Source organism: Pyxicephalus adspersus, chromosome 2 (genome assembly GCF_032062135.1).
Source record: "Pyxicephalus adspersus chromosome 2, UCB_Pads_2.0, whole genome shotgun sequence".
In the NCBI taxonomy this organism is placed as follows: domain Eukaryota; kingdom Metazoa; phylum Chordata; class Amphibia; order Anura; family Pyxicephalidae; genus Pyxicephalus; species Pyxicephalus adspersus.
In genome coordinates, this window is record NC_092859.1 from 24,668,342 (window position 1) to 24,687,708 (window position 19,367).

Below are 19,367 nucleotides of genomic sequence, written 5' to 3' on the forward strand. Positions count from 1 at the left end.
ATTTTGAGATAATTACTTAATAAAAGAAGCAGATCAGGTTGCCAGGGTTTTGTATAAAGCTTCCTGAAAATAGAAAGTTGTGGTAATGCTCACATGTGATGCTGAACCTCCAATGAAAGCTGTGTGCATTGAATAAGTACCGCAGGGGACCCTTGACATATCTTTAAGGTCTTTAGGGAACCCCTACTGCAATTGCTATATATATCCACAGATCATAGTACACTCATGTGGTGGTCAGTGAGAAGAACGCCTCCAACATTGTTGGCCAGTGGGAAGAATGTCACCCTTACAGAAAGTCGAATAGATCATTGGGGTCAGTTAAACTGATCCGAGGAGAACAAATTTGCTCTAAGTTGGAGGAACCCCCTAGCTACCTTTGAAGGAACGCTGGTAGAGATACACCGGGTAAGATTATGTTGGAAGTCCTTCTGCAACTTCTAATGCCCACTGTGAGAGGGTCCCAATGGGCATGGAAGCTGAACTAAAGCAATTATACAACTGTGGTATTCAGCTTTTCTGAAATGTGTCACACTCCAGTTGTGCTCACACCTGAAATAGAGGTAACCACATAGATACATATTTCTGTATTTAACTAAAAGTCAATGTTTTCAATGCACTCAGTCTCTTTCAATCATTCAAATAAAACTCAAATGCCAACATTTCTTTAATTTGTTTTTTATTTTTTAACATTTTTTGGCATCTTGTGTCAGGGAAAAAAAAACAACAAAATAAAAAAATATTGATACATAAAGAATAACAAGAAGGGATATATGAAATCGCCTCACCAGAAGGTCAGGGATGCAGCAGAATGCCACACTTAGGACCCTCAGGAAAGGAGAAGATTAAATTCTTTTTTTTTTGTTAAAAAAAAAGTTTTTACAAGGTTTCAAAAGGCACAAAACAGCCCAATAAAATACAAAGGGATGACATCGATGAACCCCTATGTAGTAAGGGAGGGGTACTTCGAGGCTGGCTGCATGTGCAGCAGAGGGGTTGTGACATGAAGGAACACACTGGACAATAAACAATAGCGGAGGGTCGGCCAGCAGCAAAGTAACAGCCCCATAATGCGACAAGCAGGGGCCACCTTACAGTCCCTAAAATAATTTTCCCTTCTCACAAGACATCATACCTCCCTCCCCTGTAACATGCCACAGAATACATTCAATAGCCCTCATAACACCCCCAACCCCTCCTCCCCACTCCGTGTGAGTATCTAGAACTGGAATAAAAACCTTTGCAGTCCAGCCGCCACGGAGGTCAGATGTGCAAAAGGTTAAAAAGCAGCTGATTAAATGCTCCAAGGTAAAGCTCTATGATTGCTAAGCTCACCCCTTAAAGTCCCAACCATCCCTTTCAACAAAAAATGTTAGCGCCTTTTATGTTCATTAAGGCCGAGGACTGTTAATTGGTGAGGAGGCGCTTAGCTCAGTGTTGGCAGAATTCAAGGCCTTCTGTATGGAGCAAATACAATAAATAGGGGCATCCTGTAATTATGAAAAATATAGGGGATCATTAAAGAGGCACCGAAAGGCACTACAAAGTGTCTGCATTCTGGCTGTATGGCTAGTTAGGCAAATTAACAAAAAGGGAAGAAAAGGTGAAGTGGAAAGTAAAAAATACATGTATGATGCATTCTGCCATTAACCCTCTGTAACTATTTTATTATCTGTTGATTGTTTTTTTCCAAGATTCTTAAAGCACCTTAACTGGTTATTATAACCGCTTAAAACATTTTAGCTGGAGTCAGGCTTTAAGCTGTTGTTGCTTTAACAGGATGGCCATACTGCTGTGTTTGCACTTGCAGAACATACAGCTTTGCCACCCTGTGTAAAATTAGTGGAAAAAGAACAGATCTACTAGCAGCAACAACAAAAAAAAAAAGATAATAATACTTTATATGAAACCTGCTGTGTTATGGCTACTCACAGACTGCGGCATATATATCATTTTTATTTTGCCCATGGTTATACTTCAGTTGTTCACACATTGATACTAGGTGACCGGTTTGCCTATTAGGATTGAATCATGGTGCGTTTGAGGTCTCACTGTTATCTTTTAACATCCTAAACATGAACCTGCACGTTTGGCTCACCAATGCATCTATGGTAATGCCTAGCAAGCCGGTCACGTCCAGCGCTAGTTCAAGAAAACTTAATCCAGTCAATTACAAATTCTCAGAGAATGTGGGGTGTGTTATGTAATCCCACAGGCAATATTTACCAAAATGTGGCCATATATTGGCCAAAAGTTGTTAGCTGATAAAGTTTATAAAAAGTAAACCTTTCCCCCCCCCATGACTTATAAAGAAAGATGTCTCCTTGCAAGAAAAAAGGCTGAAGAGTTTTTGGAAAAATGCTGTGCATTGCCAACCATCTCACTGGGCTGGAACATGGACCAATGTAAGTGTTGAACATGCTAATGTCACAAGGTCAATGCTGGGTGTTTACATTGCATGGGGAAGACCAGTAAACATTTTGGCTGTTTCACTTTTGATAGATATTATTTTATTCAGATGGCTATAAGCCTTACCTAAGACGAGATAATGAGCTTTACCTGGGAGCAAAGAATATTTTCTTGACTTATACTGCTTTTTGTAGTGTACAAAAACAGAAAAAAAACAAAGCAAAAAACAGAACCATTTTCAATATGGCAATATTCCATACGTAAAACACGCGCACACATATCATACATCTATACACGTGTGTGCCAGAACAGTTTATATGCACACACGGTTATATTTTTTTCTGTACTTCTGTGGGTTGGTCGACCGGATCGCCCCCCTGAATGCACCAACAATCTGAACAAAAACAGGGGTCGTCCTGTCAACAGAGAAAGTAACAGACATTAGACATGTAGACAAATAAGAGGAGTAAACGGTTTGTTAAGGGCCAGGCGCAGGCATAAACCACAAGAAAAAAAAATGCATATATATTTATATAAAGTAAAAAGGCCTGAAAAATTCAGGTGACACATTACTCCTCAAAACACACCAGGAATGGAGGTTTTCCTTATTTTATTTTTGACACAAAAAGTTTCCAAAAAAAAGTCCCTCCCCTCCCAATTAGTTTTATTCTAAAAATGTATAGCAGCGCCAGCCATTTTGCTCAGTAAGGATCTTTTTGAAGTGTAGTTGCAAACACTTTTTATATTTTTTTAAAATATATATATATTTATATAGCTATCCTTGTAATGTTAAGCTGTATGCCCCCTTCCCCCACAACAAAACGGATGTTCCTTTTAATAAAAAGAGATTTTGTTTTTGTGTTCAATACGCATTTATGGAATATTGTAGAAGAGAGAAAATGACGCAGTAACTTCTCCTATGGGTATTCAGAGCGCTGTGACTTGTATGTTGCGTTCACCATTTATATTAGGATTGAATACCAAGTTATTAGGACACACCATTCTAGCAGCTTCTGTGCAGTCCATGCCAAGGACAAAAATACAGTCTCTTCCTTAGTGTTTTTAATTCTAAAACCTTCTTGGTGGCTGACATTGTGTGCCAGAAGAGATTTCATAATCACAAAAGTCCAAGTCTTTACACTTTGTATACCGGTAGTTAGTTGGTCTACAACCCCTCAGGATATTCATGAAAATAAATGCCACCAGCTAATCGAATCTTCCCTTCCAATTAAAGTAAAGATGATAGAGTTGAACACAGTGTGAACCGCAGGTGAGAACATTAGTGAATAACAGTCATGATGGCCACGGTGCCCTGGATATCCAGTTTGATTGCACAGCCCTTCTTTTTTTGTTTGCTAACCAAGTTTTTGCTACTAACGGATTTTCAGGTTAACAAGTGAGAAAGCAATCCTCATTCTGTACAGTAATGGTGGGGGGAGTAATGGACCAATATACTGAATATGGCATAGGAGATGTGGTAAGGCAAAAAAAACAACAAACTACCATTTCAGTTTGCCTAAAATGTGTGGTATAACTTTGCGATCTTGTCTTCCCAACAAAAGCAGTTGAACTGTGGTCTAAAGCAATACTAGGCCAAGTCCTGTTCACAAATGGCCTATAATAATTTTGGTGCACAAACAAAAATGTCTACTTGGAGCAATACGATTGCTAGTGAATGGTGGGGCTTGAACTTTTGGGAAATTTGACTTACCCAATAAGATAACCTGCTGTACAAACTGATGTGCAGGCAGGTATAGTTTTTCTTTTAAATCCTAAGGTTTTTGTGACTACGTAGGGGTATCTAAAATTGATGTCAAGCTTATCCTGCAGAAAGAGTCAGACCAACACACGACGCACCATGCTTTCCGATACAATTCCACCTGTGGGGATTTGGCATCATCCCAAGACTGACAGTAACCTTTGATCCTGGCTGGTGATAGTTAACTGGAAAAGCCTGAACAGTTCAATAAGTTCCATAATTTTCTAACAACTTGGGGAGCGGCAATGGGTGCGGCGTGCACTCCAATATCTTGTGTTTACTTCTCAACCCCCTTTTTACCCCTTTTTTTGGCGTGAATTATCCAGGATTTGGATGATGAGATGGATTCCTGAGGTTGACAGAGGCAAGGGGGTGTTCTTTTCCTGCAGGATGGACAAGCCATCGATTCAGGCATGTTGATTGAGTTATTGATTTGGGGAATTGTGAATTTTAATGTCTAACAGGTTATGCAAGATGCTAGGCAAAACTTTATAGTTTACGCACGGGAAAAGACCTAATTGCCACTAAATAAAAACTCCAAGAGATCATAACCTCCATTATTGATAAATCCATTGAAAATGTTATCCATCACTGAAGAACATAATTTCTAATGTATTGTATTACTCTGTAGTCTTTTGTTTTTCAGAAAATACTTCTACAGTTTATGATAAGCAACCAGACAAGCAGCCTATATGAGTGACACAAAATCTAAAGCCTCTGCCAACCACTGGTTTGGCTGTATTATTTTCATGTACTTGGCTTGGTGGAGAGGTGTTCAGGCAGCACATACACCGCCTACATGTGTCAGGAGCCTGTGCTATCATACTTGAAGGCTTACTGTAGTAGAAAAAAATTGGCATTGCTCCAATAAGTGTAAAGCAAGGCGACAGAAAAGAAGATTGGCTTCACAAAAAGAAATAAAAAAAAATTAAAAGTAGGCCGTGGCTATTGACACTAGTTAAACATTGAGCTGCCAGTTGGAAATACTTCCAAATAAAGTTACAAACTGCTTTTATTGAGGAGAAAAACTTGCATTTTTAACTGGTTAAATCTTACTCTATCTGCCTATTGCTTTAGGGCAATCACAGTGCAATCAGTTTCCAAAAAGATTTGGCCTACTGATGGATTGGGAAATATTCACTGGCTGTGTGAACTGAAAAACTAGTATTGGCAATAACTGACTTCAGCCTAGTCTGATAGATTGTAGTGTTCATTTAAATGCATCAGGTCAAAGGACATAAACATAATCTCTTTAGATTAAAAGTGAACCCCTTGTAACAGTTTAAATCACTGACACCTTTCGGGACTGGTGCGGCGGGCCCCTGACGCAGCTGCATTCAAATGCTATACCACGAGGAGGCCCCCAAAGCAAACTCCTATTATTGCATCTCTGTAGAACGTCTCTGAAGTGCCTGGAGGATTGGTTGTAGAACAGATGGGTGGACCCACTGAGGACTCAGAGGAAGTCAGATCCGTGCTGAAGGAATTGAAGTAAAATTTTGGTCCTGAGGGATCCGTTGCTGCCACCCCAGAACTCTGTGAGACGGGTCAGCTGCTGCGATAATAAGCGCGCAGTGAGCCGACAGGCAGTGCAAGGCTGTGTGTGCGGGCCCCCACCTGGGCGGCGGGGAAGAAAAGAAAACGAAAAAGTCATCGACTAACACTGTGTCCATGTAACAGGGGCGCGTGGGGCGTCCTTTGCTACCCAGGATGGGTGAGGTCATGATGACTCTTCCAAGGCATTGACAACTTGTTCCAGGATGTCGGGGCAGTGATCTGCGATCTGTTGCAGGATGGCGTTGGCGAACTCTTGCAGTTCTGCGCTCTCATGCTCGCATTTCTCTAGCTCTTCGCTTAGCTGGAAGGGAGAAGTGGAGATGTTAGAAGTAATATTAGGATAGTTATCATCATTTACACCAATATTGGATCTCACATGTATTTTTACACTAGAATTAAAAATATGAATACAAAAACAGCAATAAAAAACTCAAGCATGAAAATATGATCTCCGACTGCCACAAACTTTGTACATTTATCTTTACATTACACCAGCAAAGAAAACAAGTATTTAGATTTTCTGCTCCTATAACAGTCTCATTGCTTCTACTAGCTAGCGGTTAAATGACAGGCATTCTCTGTAATCAGGTTGTCTGCATAGTTTCATTCATGGTAAAATACTTGGACAATTGTTGCAAGTTTAGAAATAGCATTTTTAGGGACATGGGCGAAACTTTAATTTTTACTTTACAGTTCTCAGGGGGTTAAGAATTAGGGGTTAACCCAGTCTACCAGCTACAGATGAAATACATAAATATGGAGACTGTTTTGACTGTCAAAGACTTCATATTTATATCTAGCACAGCCCTGTCTGGCAGGAAACCATTCTTTCCTCAGCTGTTGTTACATTTATTGTCCCACCTCAAGTGCACTAGCATGGCCTCCTTTACTTATCCACAGACTAGAAGCAAATGAGGGATCAGATTTGTGTTGTATCGAGCGGACATGTTTTTTTTCTTAAAAATGGAAGCAACTAAAACTCTTGCACCTCTTTAAACCTTGTTAACAACTGTAAGATGGAATGTCGAAAAATAACATATTTAATACAGTAAAGTAAGCAAGGATGAGTAAATGAATGAAATATGTATAACACAAAAGTAAGAATATAAAACATATGGTTTTCTAAATATGAACAGAAAGTCTATTAGTTGTGTCCTACCTGTTCAGCGGTCAGCGTCTGCAGCTTCTGCTCCCAAGCTGCCTGGTTGTCGTCTAGGTGGTAGGATTCGGGCGGGTGAAGTGAATTCAGAATCTGGGGGTCTCTGTCATGGCACAGAGCAGTCAGGTGCCCGATGTATAGTTTGAGTTTGCTGCGATTTTGGTCAAGGTCTAGGAGGGGCTGGATCATCTACATGGTGAAATGGGGAGAAGGAAAAAAAAAGTAATCAGTGAGGAATAGCAGGAACACCACAGTACATACACACATGATGTCTAGTAATATACAGAAAGACCCTCCACCATATCCAATCACACACGTGTAGCTGACAATACAGTACACATAAAGCTCATTTGCGATATGGAATGCAGACACTATTCTTCAAAACACCATTTTCCGAATACAACAGGAGTGGCGGAAGAAAGTTTGGAAAAAGTGTGTCAATAAGTTGGGAAGCAATGATACCAGCGAGGCATGAGAGCCAAAGTGGCTTGTGTCTTATCAACATCATAACTCCCTAGGAGTCTGTGCATCAAAAAGTATGCAAATGTCAAAGTCAGCATTTAACAAGTGCAATAACATGACACAGTTCTGTCTGAAGCAGCTCACAATCTAGGATTCAAAGGAAACTCTAGATATAGCAGGTAAAGAAGATGGAAGTGATGCACTTAATTAATTTTGGTGTGATTTGTTTCGCACACACAGCGACATGCCCTATCAGGTGTGAAGGGTCACTGGGCAGGTTTTACACAATCTCTGTTGGGTCCCATCCACAGAGCGTGTGGAAGGAGGTGTGTCGTGTCTCTGCGCACATGCACTTAAGTGCCTGTCAGCGCCTGGATAAGCAGAATTAACGGCTGTGCTCTGAGCCAGTTGCTGCAGATATGGCACATTTCTAGTACTCCCTGGGGTCTCCGCTGTGTGCCATGGAAAACAGATAAAGGAGTCACAAGTTGGGTTGGGGGAAGTGGAGGTCTGTGATAAGAACGCACTCAGAAGCACTTCACAATAACAGTGAGATTCCAGGAAAAGTATTTGGATACCCACAGCCACATTTTGTCTCCACATTCAGTTTATCTTTGGCCTTTGTAGAGTGGTGAAAGCCATTTTGTGGCAGGCCAGTGGAGGCAGCCATCTTGTACTGATTCCAAAAAAACTAACTTGGATATAGTACACAACTGATGTCTTTGGTATCACAATGGCTGCCTGTGTAGTGAGGGGCACCTAACTGATACTAATATATTTTTTTTTTTAAAGCTATTAATTAACTGAGCGTCTTAATAGAAAACTAGTCACATTTGAGTTAATGCAGGAATGTGTTATTAAGTGCTTTAGATATGACAGCCATACAACTTACTTACAAAGCTATAGGTGAAACAATTTTAAATAAGCAACTTTGCTGCTAGCGGCACATCTAAAATGGCCCAAAGGACAGCTTGCAATGACCTCCATGAAATTGCTTCCTTGCTTACCACAAATTTATTAACAAAACTATATTGACACTATGGGGCAATGAGGGAATGACATCTAGCTGACACAGATACCTTATGATTTATTATGAAGACTGGTTAATTGGTCTGGTAGTAAAACTAAGGCTGGCAACAAATATAAATGGGCCAGATTGCCCCATGTTACATGGTCCATACTCATGGCTTGATATGAAAGTACTTCTTTTTCTTACTGTTCATTCATTTACAATCCAGACCTCTATTGAACTATACCTCAGGGTCAAAAGACACAAACCAATTAGGATCACACAATTTAAAGTGTCATATAACCATAAAACATAATCCAAAGTAATGAGCAAAACTCGAGGGGTTGTCTCTTTATTTGGGATTGTGCTCAAGGATATCAATCCATATACATGAAAACCTGAAGTGATGCATTCAAGAAAACCACGAAGTTCATCTTGACTTTTATGCCACAGAAATTAGACTGTAGAATAAAGAGATCAACCAGAGGAAGAGACTCTTCCCTTCGAGGTGAGATCCTCTTGTGGAGACGGTCCTTCAAGAGATTCTTCCTTCAGACTAATGTAATGTTTGACGGTAGGTAGCTAAATTGAAGGGATTGAGAGGGATTGATTAAGTTTACTGAACCGGTCCGGTTTTCCGTTATCATATGTAGCCTTGTAGAGAAGTGTAGAACTACAGTGTCAGTGCACATTATTGCTCTGGACAGATTCTGAGCTTTCTAATTGTGACAATGGTTGACCATGCCTGTATAATGTGTTCGCCATTGCTGCTTACCAATGTGACAATGTAGAACAACTGGGAGTCAGTCCCCCCCTCCATAGCAGAATATGCCTGGGCAAGGACTTTCACAACAGGATTGCCAAAAACTATTTTAATGAAAACTGCAGATTTAAAAAGTCTGAATACAACTTTTAGAGCCACATTTACACCTTAAACTTACATAAGATTTTTTGATTGGTTTTATAATTTCTCCAGATTCTGTGTATGTCTGGTGGCCAATAGATGGACTTATATTTCAAGATCCAGCTGGCTTGACAAGTGGAGTTACAAGCATTTAGGAATCCATACTCGGCAGCAGCTGTACAGGCCGAGCTGCACTGCCGAGCCCATCAGGTATCAATCACAGCAGAAGCTGGGATTTACAAGACGTATGATTCGTTCCACATGATACAGCAAATACAAAAAATGGAGTTTGTACATGACTGAGACATCCACTAGAGAATCGCCATCATCATTCATTAGTCACCTGTTGTTAACCATCTCCAGCAAACATAAGTGGGGCTGTTTATGCCATCCAAAGCTAGTACTAAAGGGGTATCTAAATCTAAGAACAAGAAAGTAATATGCTGCAGCTTACAAGCCAATTACAAGATGTGGAGGAGGCATTAGATTTCTTCTTAAGGCTTCTTTTCTTTTCCTAGTGATCCTGCCATAGGGTGATGGTGATAATGACCATTTTCAGTATTTCGATGGGAGATGTTTTGTAGAGAACTAGACAGGGCCCATAAGGCCATTTAGGACTATACTGTAGTTGTAGGCACTGTGTTGCCAAGCTCATATAGGAAGATAGAAACTTTTTGGATTTCTGGTAGTGTCAAGGGCTTATAAAATAGATCAAAAGGGAGCGAATGGTATAAGTTCACAGGGTTCTGCTGCCAGGCTATTCTGCAACTTCTAAAGAAAGCAGATATAGCTGCATCCCCAACAAGTGCTATATGAAGCTACAATTGTCCGAATACAGACAGAGAAAACAGTAGTTAAAGCCTACTGTGTAACTGGCTTATCTTTTTGTTGTATATAAGCAACACGTAGCCATTAAACAGTATTTTTTGTTATGGCTTTACCCTTCCCATGACATCCTACCTGTGTGGCTCAGGGCTTCTCCAAGGCTAGAGAAGATAGACTATCGTAGGAGAAGCTATGTGATTCCGAAAACCCTGTACCCTCTGTAATTAAAAATACAGATCCAAAAGTAAGCAGGCACCATAATAATAATTTAAAGGTCAATATTAAGACTTGGGACTAATTGCAACCAGTTCTTACAAATAAAATTTTCCAGAATAAGGCAACATCAATACAATTAGCTTAACTTGTAAGTAATGATGAATTTTGGAAAGTGATAAATTCACTAATCCCATGAAGTAATAATTGTTGGATTTGGGATGGGGTTGCTGGGGGAATGGACACCCTTTTCTTGTTATCAGAAACAAAAGCGCAGTGGGGAACATACGATTATCGCTGTCATAACACACGACACAGCAAGCGAACACCACCATCTGTTTGTGATATTACAGGAAACAGTTCTCAGCCTGAGCAAGGCTTTGATGTGCAGGAAGAACGCTATAGGAACCAGCTATACATAGGGTGTCTGTTTAATTTACAACATGAAAATCAGAGTCCATAACATATCCTCTTTACAGGGAAAACAGGCATCTTGTTTGTGCTATGGAAAGACACAACCAGTGTCATCCACACCTGTAAGACTGGCCATGCGTAGTCAGATAAAAACTTTCACAGCGTGTACACCTATTGGCCAAATCAAAAATGTGAGCAATCAGCAAACAATTCAATTTTTCATCCTCTATGAAGTAGCGGCGTCACATTGCAGATTGTTATAGTTTCATCAACAAATTACTACTGGGACTAAAGAATTTATACTTTTTGTCTTTGGGAAACCTTCATGTGAATGAGTGTTCTAGTCAAATGCTGCATTTTTATTTCAAACATGCACAGCTGCATCTGAATGAAAAACTTGCCTTGCCTGCAGGTTGAACAGATCTTAATAGCACAAGCTGCCTCTCCAAAAGGAAACACAGCGGATCAGGTCAAATGCAGTCTTTGAAATTCCATAAGTACTACTAATGAAAGTCAAGCACATTTTGCTGTGCTTGATGTGCATCTGAAATGCATGTCAAATAGAGAAGAATGACCATCCACAAGCCCTTAACATGTTAGTGTACATCTAAAAGTTGTTTAAATCCTAATAAATTTGCAGCTTTCATTAATATAAACCCTGGCTAAGAAGGTCCTTGTTTAGATAGATAAGGTAACATTGGTCTCCCATATGCGCCCTTACATTATTATTTTGTCACAGAGCAGAGTCTACAAAAAGCAGCTACGTGCAAGCATAGTCCACTGCTGTTACAATCAGGAAGCTGTTCAAAGCAATATTGTGCATTGTTGCTGCGGCAAGTGTATGCAGACTAAGGCTACGTACACACTTCCAATAGTTCGCGTCTGATAACCGGCTCAGGGCCGATATCGGACAAGAATCTGGCGTGTGTACAGTGGAAGTAAAGGGGGAGAGCGCGCAGTAGGGTGCCACTCCGTCGTTCTGCCCCTCTCCTCTCCATAGAGCAGAACAATGCTGTATGTACAACACTCGTTCATGCATCGTGCAGTAGTTTGTCCTTGGAAAGGATTGTGAAAGATCCTTTCCAATGACAATTATTGCACCCATGTATGCAGCCTAAGTGGCTGAAGAGGTTGGAAGAGATCAGAAGCAAAAAGATTGGAAAATTATTAAAAATAATAAAAAATGAAATCAGCAATATAAATAACAATAAAGGTTAGAATACAGAGTACACAGAATAAAATACTCCACTAGGGATAACAACCGATATATCGATTTTTAATAAAGAATAAAGAAGAGAGCGGTATACAGAGTGGAAGATCTTGCACTGGGAAATGTAAGAAGGAATAATGTAAGAGGAATAATATCAGTATACCAGCACTGATTCTCCCTCTCATTTGCTAGCACAAAGGCGGGTGAGATCAATGGCTATTAATCCCACCATTCTGCACAGATTTTGGCAACAAAACACATAGAAAAGGGGAAATGGACAGGGCAAAAAAATGTAATCTGCTTCACTACAAGCAGGTCCACAGAAGAGTGCAAGCTTGTGCATAAATCCATTGTCTAACTGCAGCCAAACCTTTTTATTTCATTTTTGGAATAAATGAAGGGCTAATATCCCTGTCAATTTTCTAACACATCAGTGTTTCTTTCTTCCTGTTGGGGTATACAGAGTTTATCTCAACAACTGCGAGAAGAAGGCTTACAACTTTTGACAATGTATTTAGTCTGAGATTTTCTAGCCTTCTTTTCATGTTTTCTTGGCAGAAGAAATAAAGTAAATTCCCTCAATGAGATCACAAACAGGAACAAAAACAAAAAAAGAAACTAACTTTACGTTATTATAATTACAAATCTAAAACATAATTAGTTGGAGTTAGATATAATAGCCAAAACATTTTTTTCAGTTTGGAATAAACTTGTCAAGTTATAGATGATGTCTGTATTCCTGGTGGGGATTTTTGCCTACTTTATTTGTCCTAGTGACCATTGCATATATAAAGAGAAATTATGCTAGTGGTGTGCAGGCACCGAAAAATAGCCTGTAAAGGTTTTAACTTAAAAAAAAAAATGACTGGACATTGACTTTTAAACTTACATGAGATTTTATTGATTGGGTTTACATCTAATCATAACCTTTTGGATAGAGTAGGGAAAGGTCAAAAAGTTTTTTTTTTTTTTTTATATTTGTATCCCATAGACAAGACTCTTCACATACTGTTCCACAGACACCGCAGGAAGTAAAGTAAAACAACAGACAATGGTCACCAGAGTAGGCTTGCTGTTTGGAACATTTCCCTTCTATTCCTGTTCTGGTGACAAATTAAATTATTGCATTTTCCATCACTTCCTGTTCCTGTCACCAGGTCAAGGATCCAAAACGAAAAAGAAAACGTTTGTCTTTACAAACACATGAAGTATTCCCCCTCTGCCACTTATGGCCACACAGGCTTCACAATATCAAATGTCTAAATGCATTTTGGGCCACAATGCCTGAACACAAGGCTGGCATGCCAGAATACTGTAACCATCATGCTGACTCTGTCAGACAATTTTTATTCACTGTGCGGAAATCTTATTCTGCAAAGAATGGGTTAATCTGCAGCAAATGGAAGCTTACATTCTCCCCTGGGGTAATTGTGTGTTTTGGTTGTGGAAGGGCAAGAGGAAGAGACTGAGATGCTCCTACAGGGTATTCTGTGCTAATGCCAAGGGACAAGCGGTTATTTCGGAGATGATTCTCAGAAGTGCCGCCAGCCACATAAGAACCCCGCAGAGTGATCAGACACTACAGAGCAAATCTTAAGAGTCTCCTTTCTGAGCCAAACCCAAGGGGGGCGGGCTGGGCCTGCTGTAAACTAAAGTGAACAAAGTTTCCTCATGTAGTGCCGTGAAAAAGAAAAACAAATTGACTAATGCAACAGATGGCCATATTATCACAAATTACTTTCACATTTCCTTTACCAATGCTTTTCACTACTTGGAACAGGATTTCCTTAGTGGCAAATAAGGGCATTGTCAATGGATGAGGACATGGTATTTCTGACTCCTAAGTGTGGTCAAATCTGAAATTTATGGAGTGCAAGATGCTGCATGCCTCAAGCCCCTTGCAAATGTAGCAGTTCCAAGACAAAGCACATCATCATATATTACAGCAGGGTTGTGTAACTGTTGTAGCTGAAATCAGGCTTGCAGTAAAAAGAGAGATCAGAGGGAAACACGTGGCGATGTTTGCAAATAATCAGAATTTGGAGGCTTGCGTGGTCATGTAGCATCACCCGCTATAAAGTATAACAGTAATGGGGTGTTAAATCCAGAATTTTGTACCTTTTACCCAGGGTAAAAGGGGCTGGGGAGAACACTGAAATAGATAATATATTACGTTACAAATCTTGAAACTGTTATAACAGATCCCAAATGATTGTAGCTGTTTGCTTAGAGATGCTATTTATTTATTTTTTTTTGGATACCAACAAATATATTAAATGGTTTAAACATCTAAAAGGTTTTCCATTGTGATCTGTGGCCCTCCTGAGAAGCCTTGCATATTCTGGGGCTTACCCTGATTGGCTTAGACTTTGTGTACTCTATTCTCTCTTTATCATTTATTTAATTATTCAATTACTTAATTATTCTCGCAGCAACGCTGCTGAATTCCTCCTGCTTCTTTCAGAAAATTCCGATCCACATGCACTCACTATAGCATTGGCTTGGATCCATTGCTTTCGTACAATGGCACTCCTTTAAATGAAGGAGCACAACTGGGAGATAGTTGTCACCCCGTAAAAAGATAATATTGAAGAATGATGTTTATGGCAGAATCACCAACTATAATGTTGCTAAATTCTAAATATTTAAAAAATAATTTCACTGCAGGTTCATGGCATGTTCAAGCCTATGAGATTTTACCGATTAGGTGTATATCTAATTTCTTCCGGTGCAGCCAGCACTTACTTGGTTGCATAGAAACAAAATATTTTGGGGACCATGTCAGACTCAGGAATGTGCCAGGAGCCATGATAACCAGAATTAACAGGGTTCTTCATTAGTAGATAAGCATGATGGGTCACACTTATCAGCAAGGGCTTGAAAGACTGATAATCGGAGGACAGCATTCAGGGACAAAGCTGGATGGAAGTAGAGAGCAGAGACTAAAATGTCTTCAGCACACATGCTGCAAACTACTTGGCTCTCATACAAAAGTCAAAATTGATATTTCATTATTGTCATCAGAAAAAATAATTTTCCCTGCTAAATGATTACCACCACCATTAGTATGCACTCTTTAATAGGACAACACTAATTTTGTCGATCACTGAGGTGATCAAGAATTAATGGAAGCGCAGAGCCTCCCGGGATACCTACGTCACGCATCCCAGGAGATTCTTGGCTGCTATTTCTGCGCATGCCTGAGATGCCAAGGAGCCCTTTCAGCCATAGAAAAAAATTTTCTTCCCAATCTATGTCACCCTTCTTGCACCTGCGCAGTGCGAGATCGGGTGACGCAGGAAAAAGAACCTGTAATAAGAAAGAGAGGAATATGTCGGCGCCTGTCGCTCCCTTTGCGCTGAAGACAGATACCAGGACAACACGGGACCCGATGGAAGAAACCTCCCGAAGGATAGACTGCTCTACGGGATTGAAGGTAAGTGTGATTTTTTTTTTTTGTTTTGGGTTTACTTCTGCTTTAAGAAAGAATCAGTGTCAGTTTCCTAAAATAGGTATGTCACATATCCCAGGAGCTGTGGGCTCCCCATCTGCGCATGCTCAAGGTTTAGCAGTACATCATCAGGGGCATTATTATACGAATGTAAATGAACCAGTGCACAATTTTATGACATCAGTGATTGATTTATTACATTTGAAGGCCCTGCCAGAGGACACCACCCCATCTAGCTCATGCACAGAACAAGATTGGTCAACATTGTTAATGAAAAAAGAAGATGGTGGCATGGGACATAACAGGGAGCAGCGGTAAGAAAGGAATCAATCAAGACAGCGTTGGATTCTCTAGGTGCGGTACCTATATTGATTTAAAGCTTTTAGAAAAACAGTACAGGAATACAAAACTACTGCTTTTCAAATACAATAAGCAATTGAACATGTAATTGTCAATGTTGCATTAATGTTTAGAATCAAACACCACCATGCCACACCATCGAACATTCTAAACTTATAAATGTCACTCATTAAAAAAATCAATGCTGACTTTATGGTCAAAAGAATGTGGAGAACCCTTCAAATGAAGTTCAAGTGTTTTTAGTGAAGGGTACTGTTAGTGCTACAGAATACAAAGTCATTATAGACCCTTTTGCACCAATGTTGTGGTAACGGTTTGTGGACGGCCCTTTTCTGTTCCGGTATGATGGTGGTGCTGTGCACAAAGCCAGTTGTATATAGATAAGGTGTGATGGAACTCGAGTGGCCTGAAATAAGTCTTGACCTTAACCCAAAGGAACATCTTTAGATGAATAAGGGCCGCACGGTGGCTCAATGGTTAGCACTCATGGTTATGTGCTGGGTCCCAGGTTCAAATCTCGGCCAGGATACTATCTGCATGGAGTTTGCAGGTTCCCCTCGTGACAAAATTGGTTTCCTCCCACATCCCAAAAACACGCAGTTAGGTTATTTGTCTACCCCCCAAAATTGACCTTAGACTGTAATAAAGCCATATAACTATATAGACTATATTAGATTCTGAGCCGCTTTGTCGGATAGCTAGTGACAAGTCTATGGACTTTGAACAGTGCTGCATAATATGATGGCGCTATATAAATACTGTGTAAAAGAAATTATATTTGGAACCTCCAATAAGATAAGATATTACAAACAATAATTTGGGCTAAATTGGAATAAATTCTCACACAAACGCCATAATCCTGTAGAAATGTTTTATTAGAACATCAAGGGGCTGTTAAAGCCACAAAGGGCCAACTTTATATTACTGCACATGGTATTGTAATGAGATATCCAACAAGCTCATACAGGTGTGATTGTCTGATATTTACATACTTTAGGTCATGGTGAATGTGTAAATTGGTGCAAACATCATTTTTTTCTTGGTATTGATGCACAATAATTATGCTCTAATCGTTCTTTCTCTTTGCATGTGTTTGATCTAAAAAAAGACTCAATATGGATGAATAATTTACCTCAACATCCATTCAGAAGGAATTCTGACTACATTGTCCATACACAGACAGCCACAAAGTTAAAAATGTACAAACCTTTAGGCCTTAGTTTTTAATAGTAAACTATAGCACATTCACTAAATATGTACCATCAATTGGTTTAGCAGATGATTCCCGCTACCCAGCCACAATGCTTGAATAAGCGGCAGTTATGCTAGAGAGAAGATACAGTGCAGGTTCCCAGAGACTGGCTTCATGTTTGCAGGTGCACAAGCCCTTCACATTCCTCTAATTACATGCTCTGTGAATTCTTTAGCATCAACAACAAGGAAGGGGGGGTCAGCTCATAACCCCCCTCCCAAAAGGATTTAATCCTGATTAACCCATTCACCTTTCCCATTTAGCTCTCACAGCACCCTGGCAGTTCAGATATTGGGACAAAGCGACACTTTCATGATGTAATTGCTTAGGGTGGGGACTGGGAACAAAGATTCCAAATTTTGGGGAGAAAAAAAACTGCACTTTACCTTTCTGCTTCACAGAATCAGCACTAAAGAGAATGTGATGTTAACAAATCTGTGATAAGGTTAAATTCAGATTTTTTTTTTTGATATTTGAAATAATTAAATACATATCTGCTGTACTGTAGATGAGTGACATCACCATACAGATAAATTTTATTTTAGGGGCATATATATATATATATATATATATATATATATATATATATCAGAAACCACAAAGTGAAGATTGTTGCTATATTATATATAGATCAGTGTTTCTCAACCAGCGTTCCTTCAGAAGTTACTAGGTGTTTCTTAAACAATGAGCAATTTGTACTTCTCAGGTCAGTTCAAGTGACACCAATAGCCTTTTTGGCTATCTGTAAGGGTGGCCTTCTTCTCACTAACCACCAAGCTAATACACTACGTGGAAATAAAGCTCTGGATATAGTAATCATAGCAGGGGTTCTTTGAAGACCTAAAATGTATTTCAGGGGTTCCCCCCATGTTAAAAAGGTCAAGAAACACTGCTATAGGAACATACAGTTATGCTACTTGCGCCTAACATTATCTGAATAGTCTTCAATTCCTTACAAAAAACAGTTTACTTTGTGTGACTTTGTACTCCTAACCTTTAGAACTGGCGTGATATTTGGTTATGTTACTACTTCTTGCTCATTGGTCTCCATGCTCTACCCAATGATCATCTTGCTTCAGTTATTCTGCAAACTGGTGATTTCTAGATTTCTTTTCCTGCTTTCAAAACAGAACCTTACTAGTCTCCATGGGAAGAGTTGGAATTAGGAAGTAACAACCTGCCTTTACAAAGATGGCCGCCCCCATAAAGACACAAAGGCCAAAACAAAGCAAGTTAAGTCTGTATTGGAGAAAAATTAACTAAAGGGTGGCCACAGGTAATACAGATGAGTGGTCCTTTGCCTATGCCTCCTTTTTGTGCCCATTTTCACAGTACAGGTCATCTTTTAACTTACCAGACTAAATTTCCAGGGTTTTCAAGTTTGAACAGAGTTTAAAACCCTTAAAAATAGTTATCTCGTCTATGTAAAGAAGACACAACAGCATACAAATGGGGTGATGCAAACACAACACAATCACGGGCCATGCAAACAAAATGAACAGACTGTAACATGCAGGAAGCGATATGGTAACCCCTCATTTATGAGCAAAGAGTTCTCACCGTTCTGAACAAAATGGCTGAACTAATCATTTCACTGGCTATGCCCAAATACCCTCCTCATCATCCTATAGGTTCAAAGATGATGACAGAGGAAACGTCAAGAGCAGCATTAAAGGGACAAAACAAACATTTGGTTAGTGACTGCAGGAGAAATACAAATAAGTGACAGTAGTGGAATTAAAACAACTTGCATGCATATTCTACAACATAGGGTCATTTATACCCCAAAGAATACCTGCAGAAAGGCTGTCTTCTATCCAGACCCACTGTGCCCCTTTAATGCAATGCAATGTCTAATGTAATGCCCACCCGCCATGGAAAGCAAACACAATTTGCCCACAAAGTATCTTTTTCCCCTTTCTTTCCTGTTTTTACGTGTTTTCCCTGCTTTGCTTTTGAAGACAGGACAAGCTATGGGAAATCCAGGATCTCACACTCTTTTTGGTGTCTCATAGTATTATCCCCTTGATTTTCCTTCTACTCTTTCTGCTCCTCACCCTTTCTCAGGCTAGAAGTCCTTCCCACACAAGAACAACAGAACCACCCAACCAAGGACACCACAGCTTCCAAACATTAGGTCAGAATATCATCATACCTGATCTGGGGAGGGTTTGTGGTTGGTTTGGTTGGACTGGGCAGAAGACTTCAGGTGGTCGGCTTCATAGTTATCCGCCATTAGTTTCATCCTGTTCTGTGTCTGTTGGGAAAGGAAAAGTAAAATTATGTTGGACATCTATAGTAACAATCACATTATGCAGATAAAATCGTCTTCAATAAATCTTTTAAAAAGAAAAAAAATTAGGAAAAAAAGAAAACCGTTTTTTTA

General features: G+C 39.7%; 1 protein-coding gene across 11 annotated transcripts in view; it reads right to left on the bottom strand.

Annotated features, from left to right (window-relative positions):
- Window positions 1-659: 659 nt before the first annotated feature.
- The window catches only part of ERC1 (ELKS/RAB6-interacting/CAST family member 1), a 150,411-nt gene continuing 131,703 nt past the window's right edge, over window positions 660-19,367 (bottom strand). For 6 of the 11 annotated variants that reach the window (XM_072400058.1, XM_072400056.1, XM_072400055.1 and 3 more), the window contains 3 exons: window positions 19,137-19,238; window positions 6,882-7,070; window positions 660-6,023 (listed from right to left, as the gene is read on the bottom strand). In XM_072400058.1, coding sequence (XP_072256159.1) covers window positions 5,886-6,023; window positions 6,882-7,070; window positions 19,137-19,238 — 429 coding nt within the window. In that variant the 3' untranslated portion in view covers window positions 660-5,885. Of the gene's footprint in view, window positions 6,024-6,881; window positions 7,071-18,541; window positions 18,607-19,136; window positions 19,239-19,367 lie in introns of those variants that run through there. The other 5 variants (XM_072400063.1, XM_072400061.1, XM_072400062.1 and 2 more) reach the window with 1 other exon arrangement.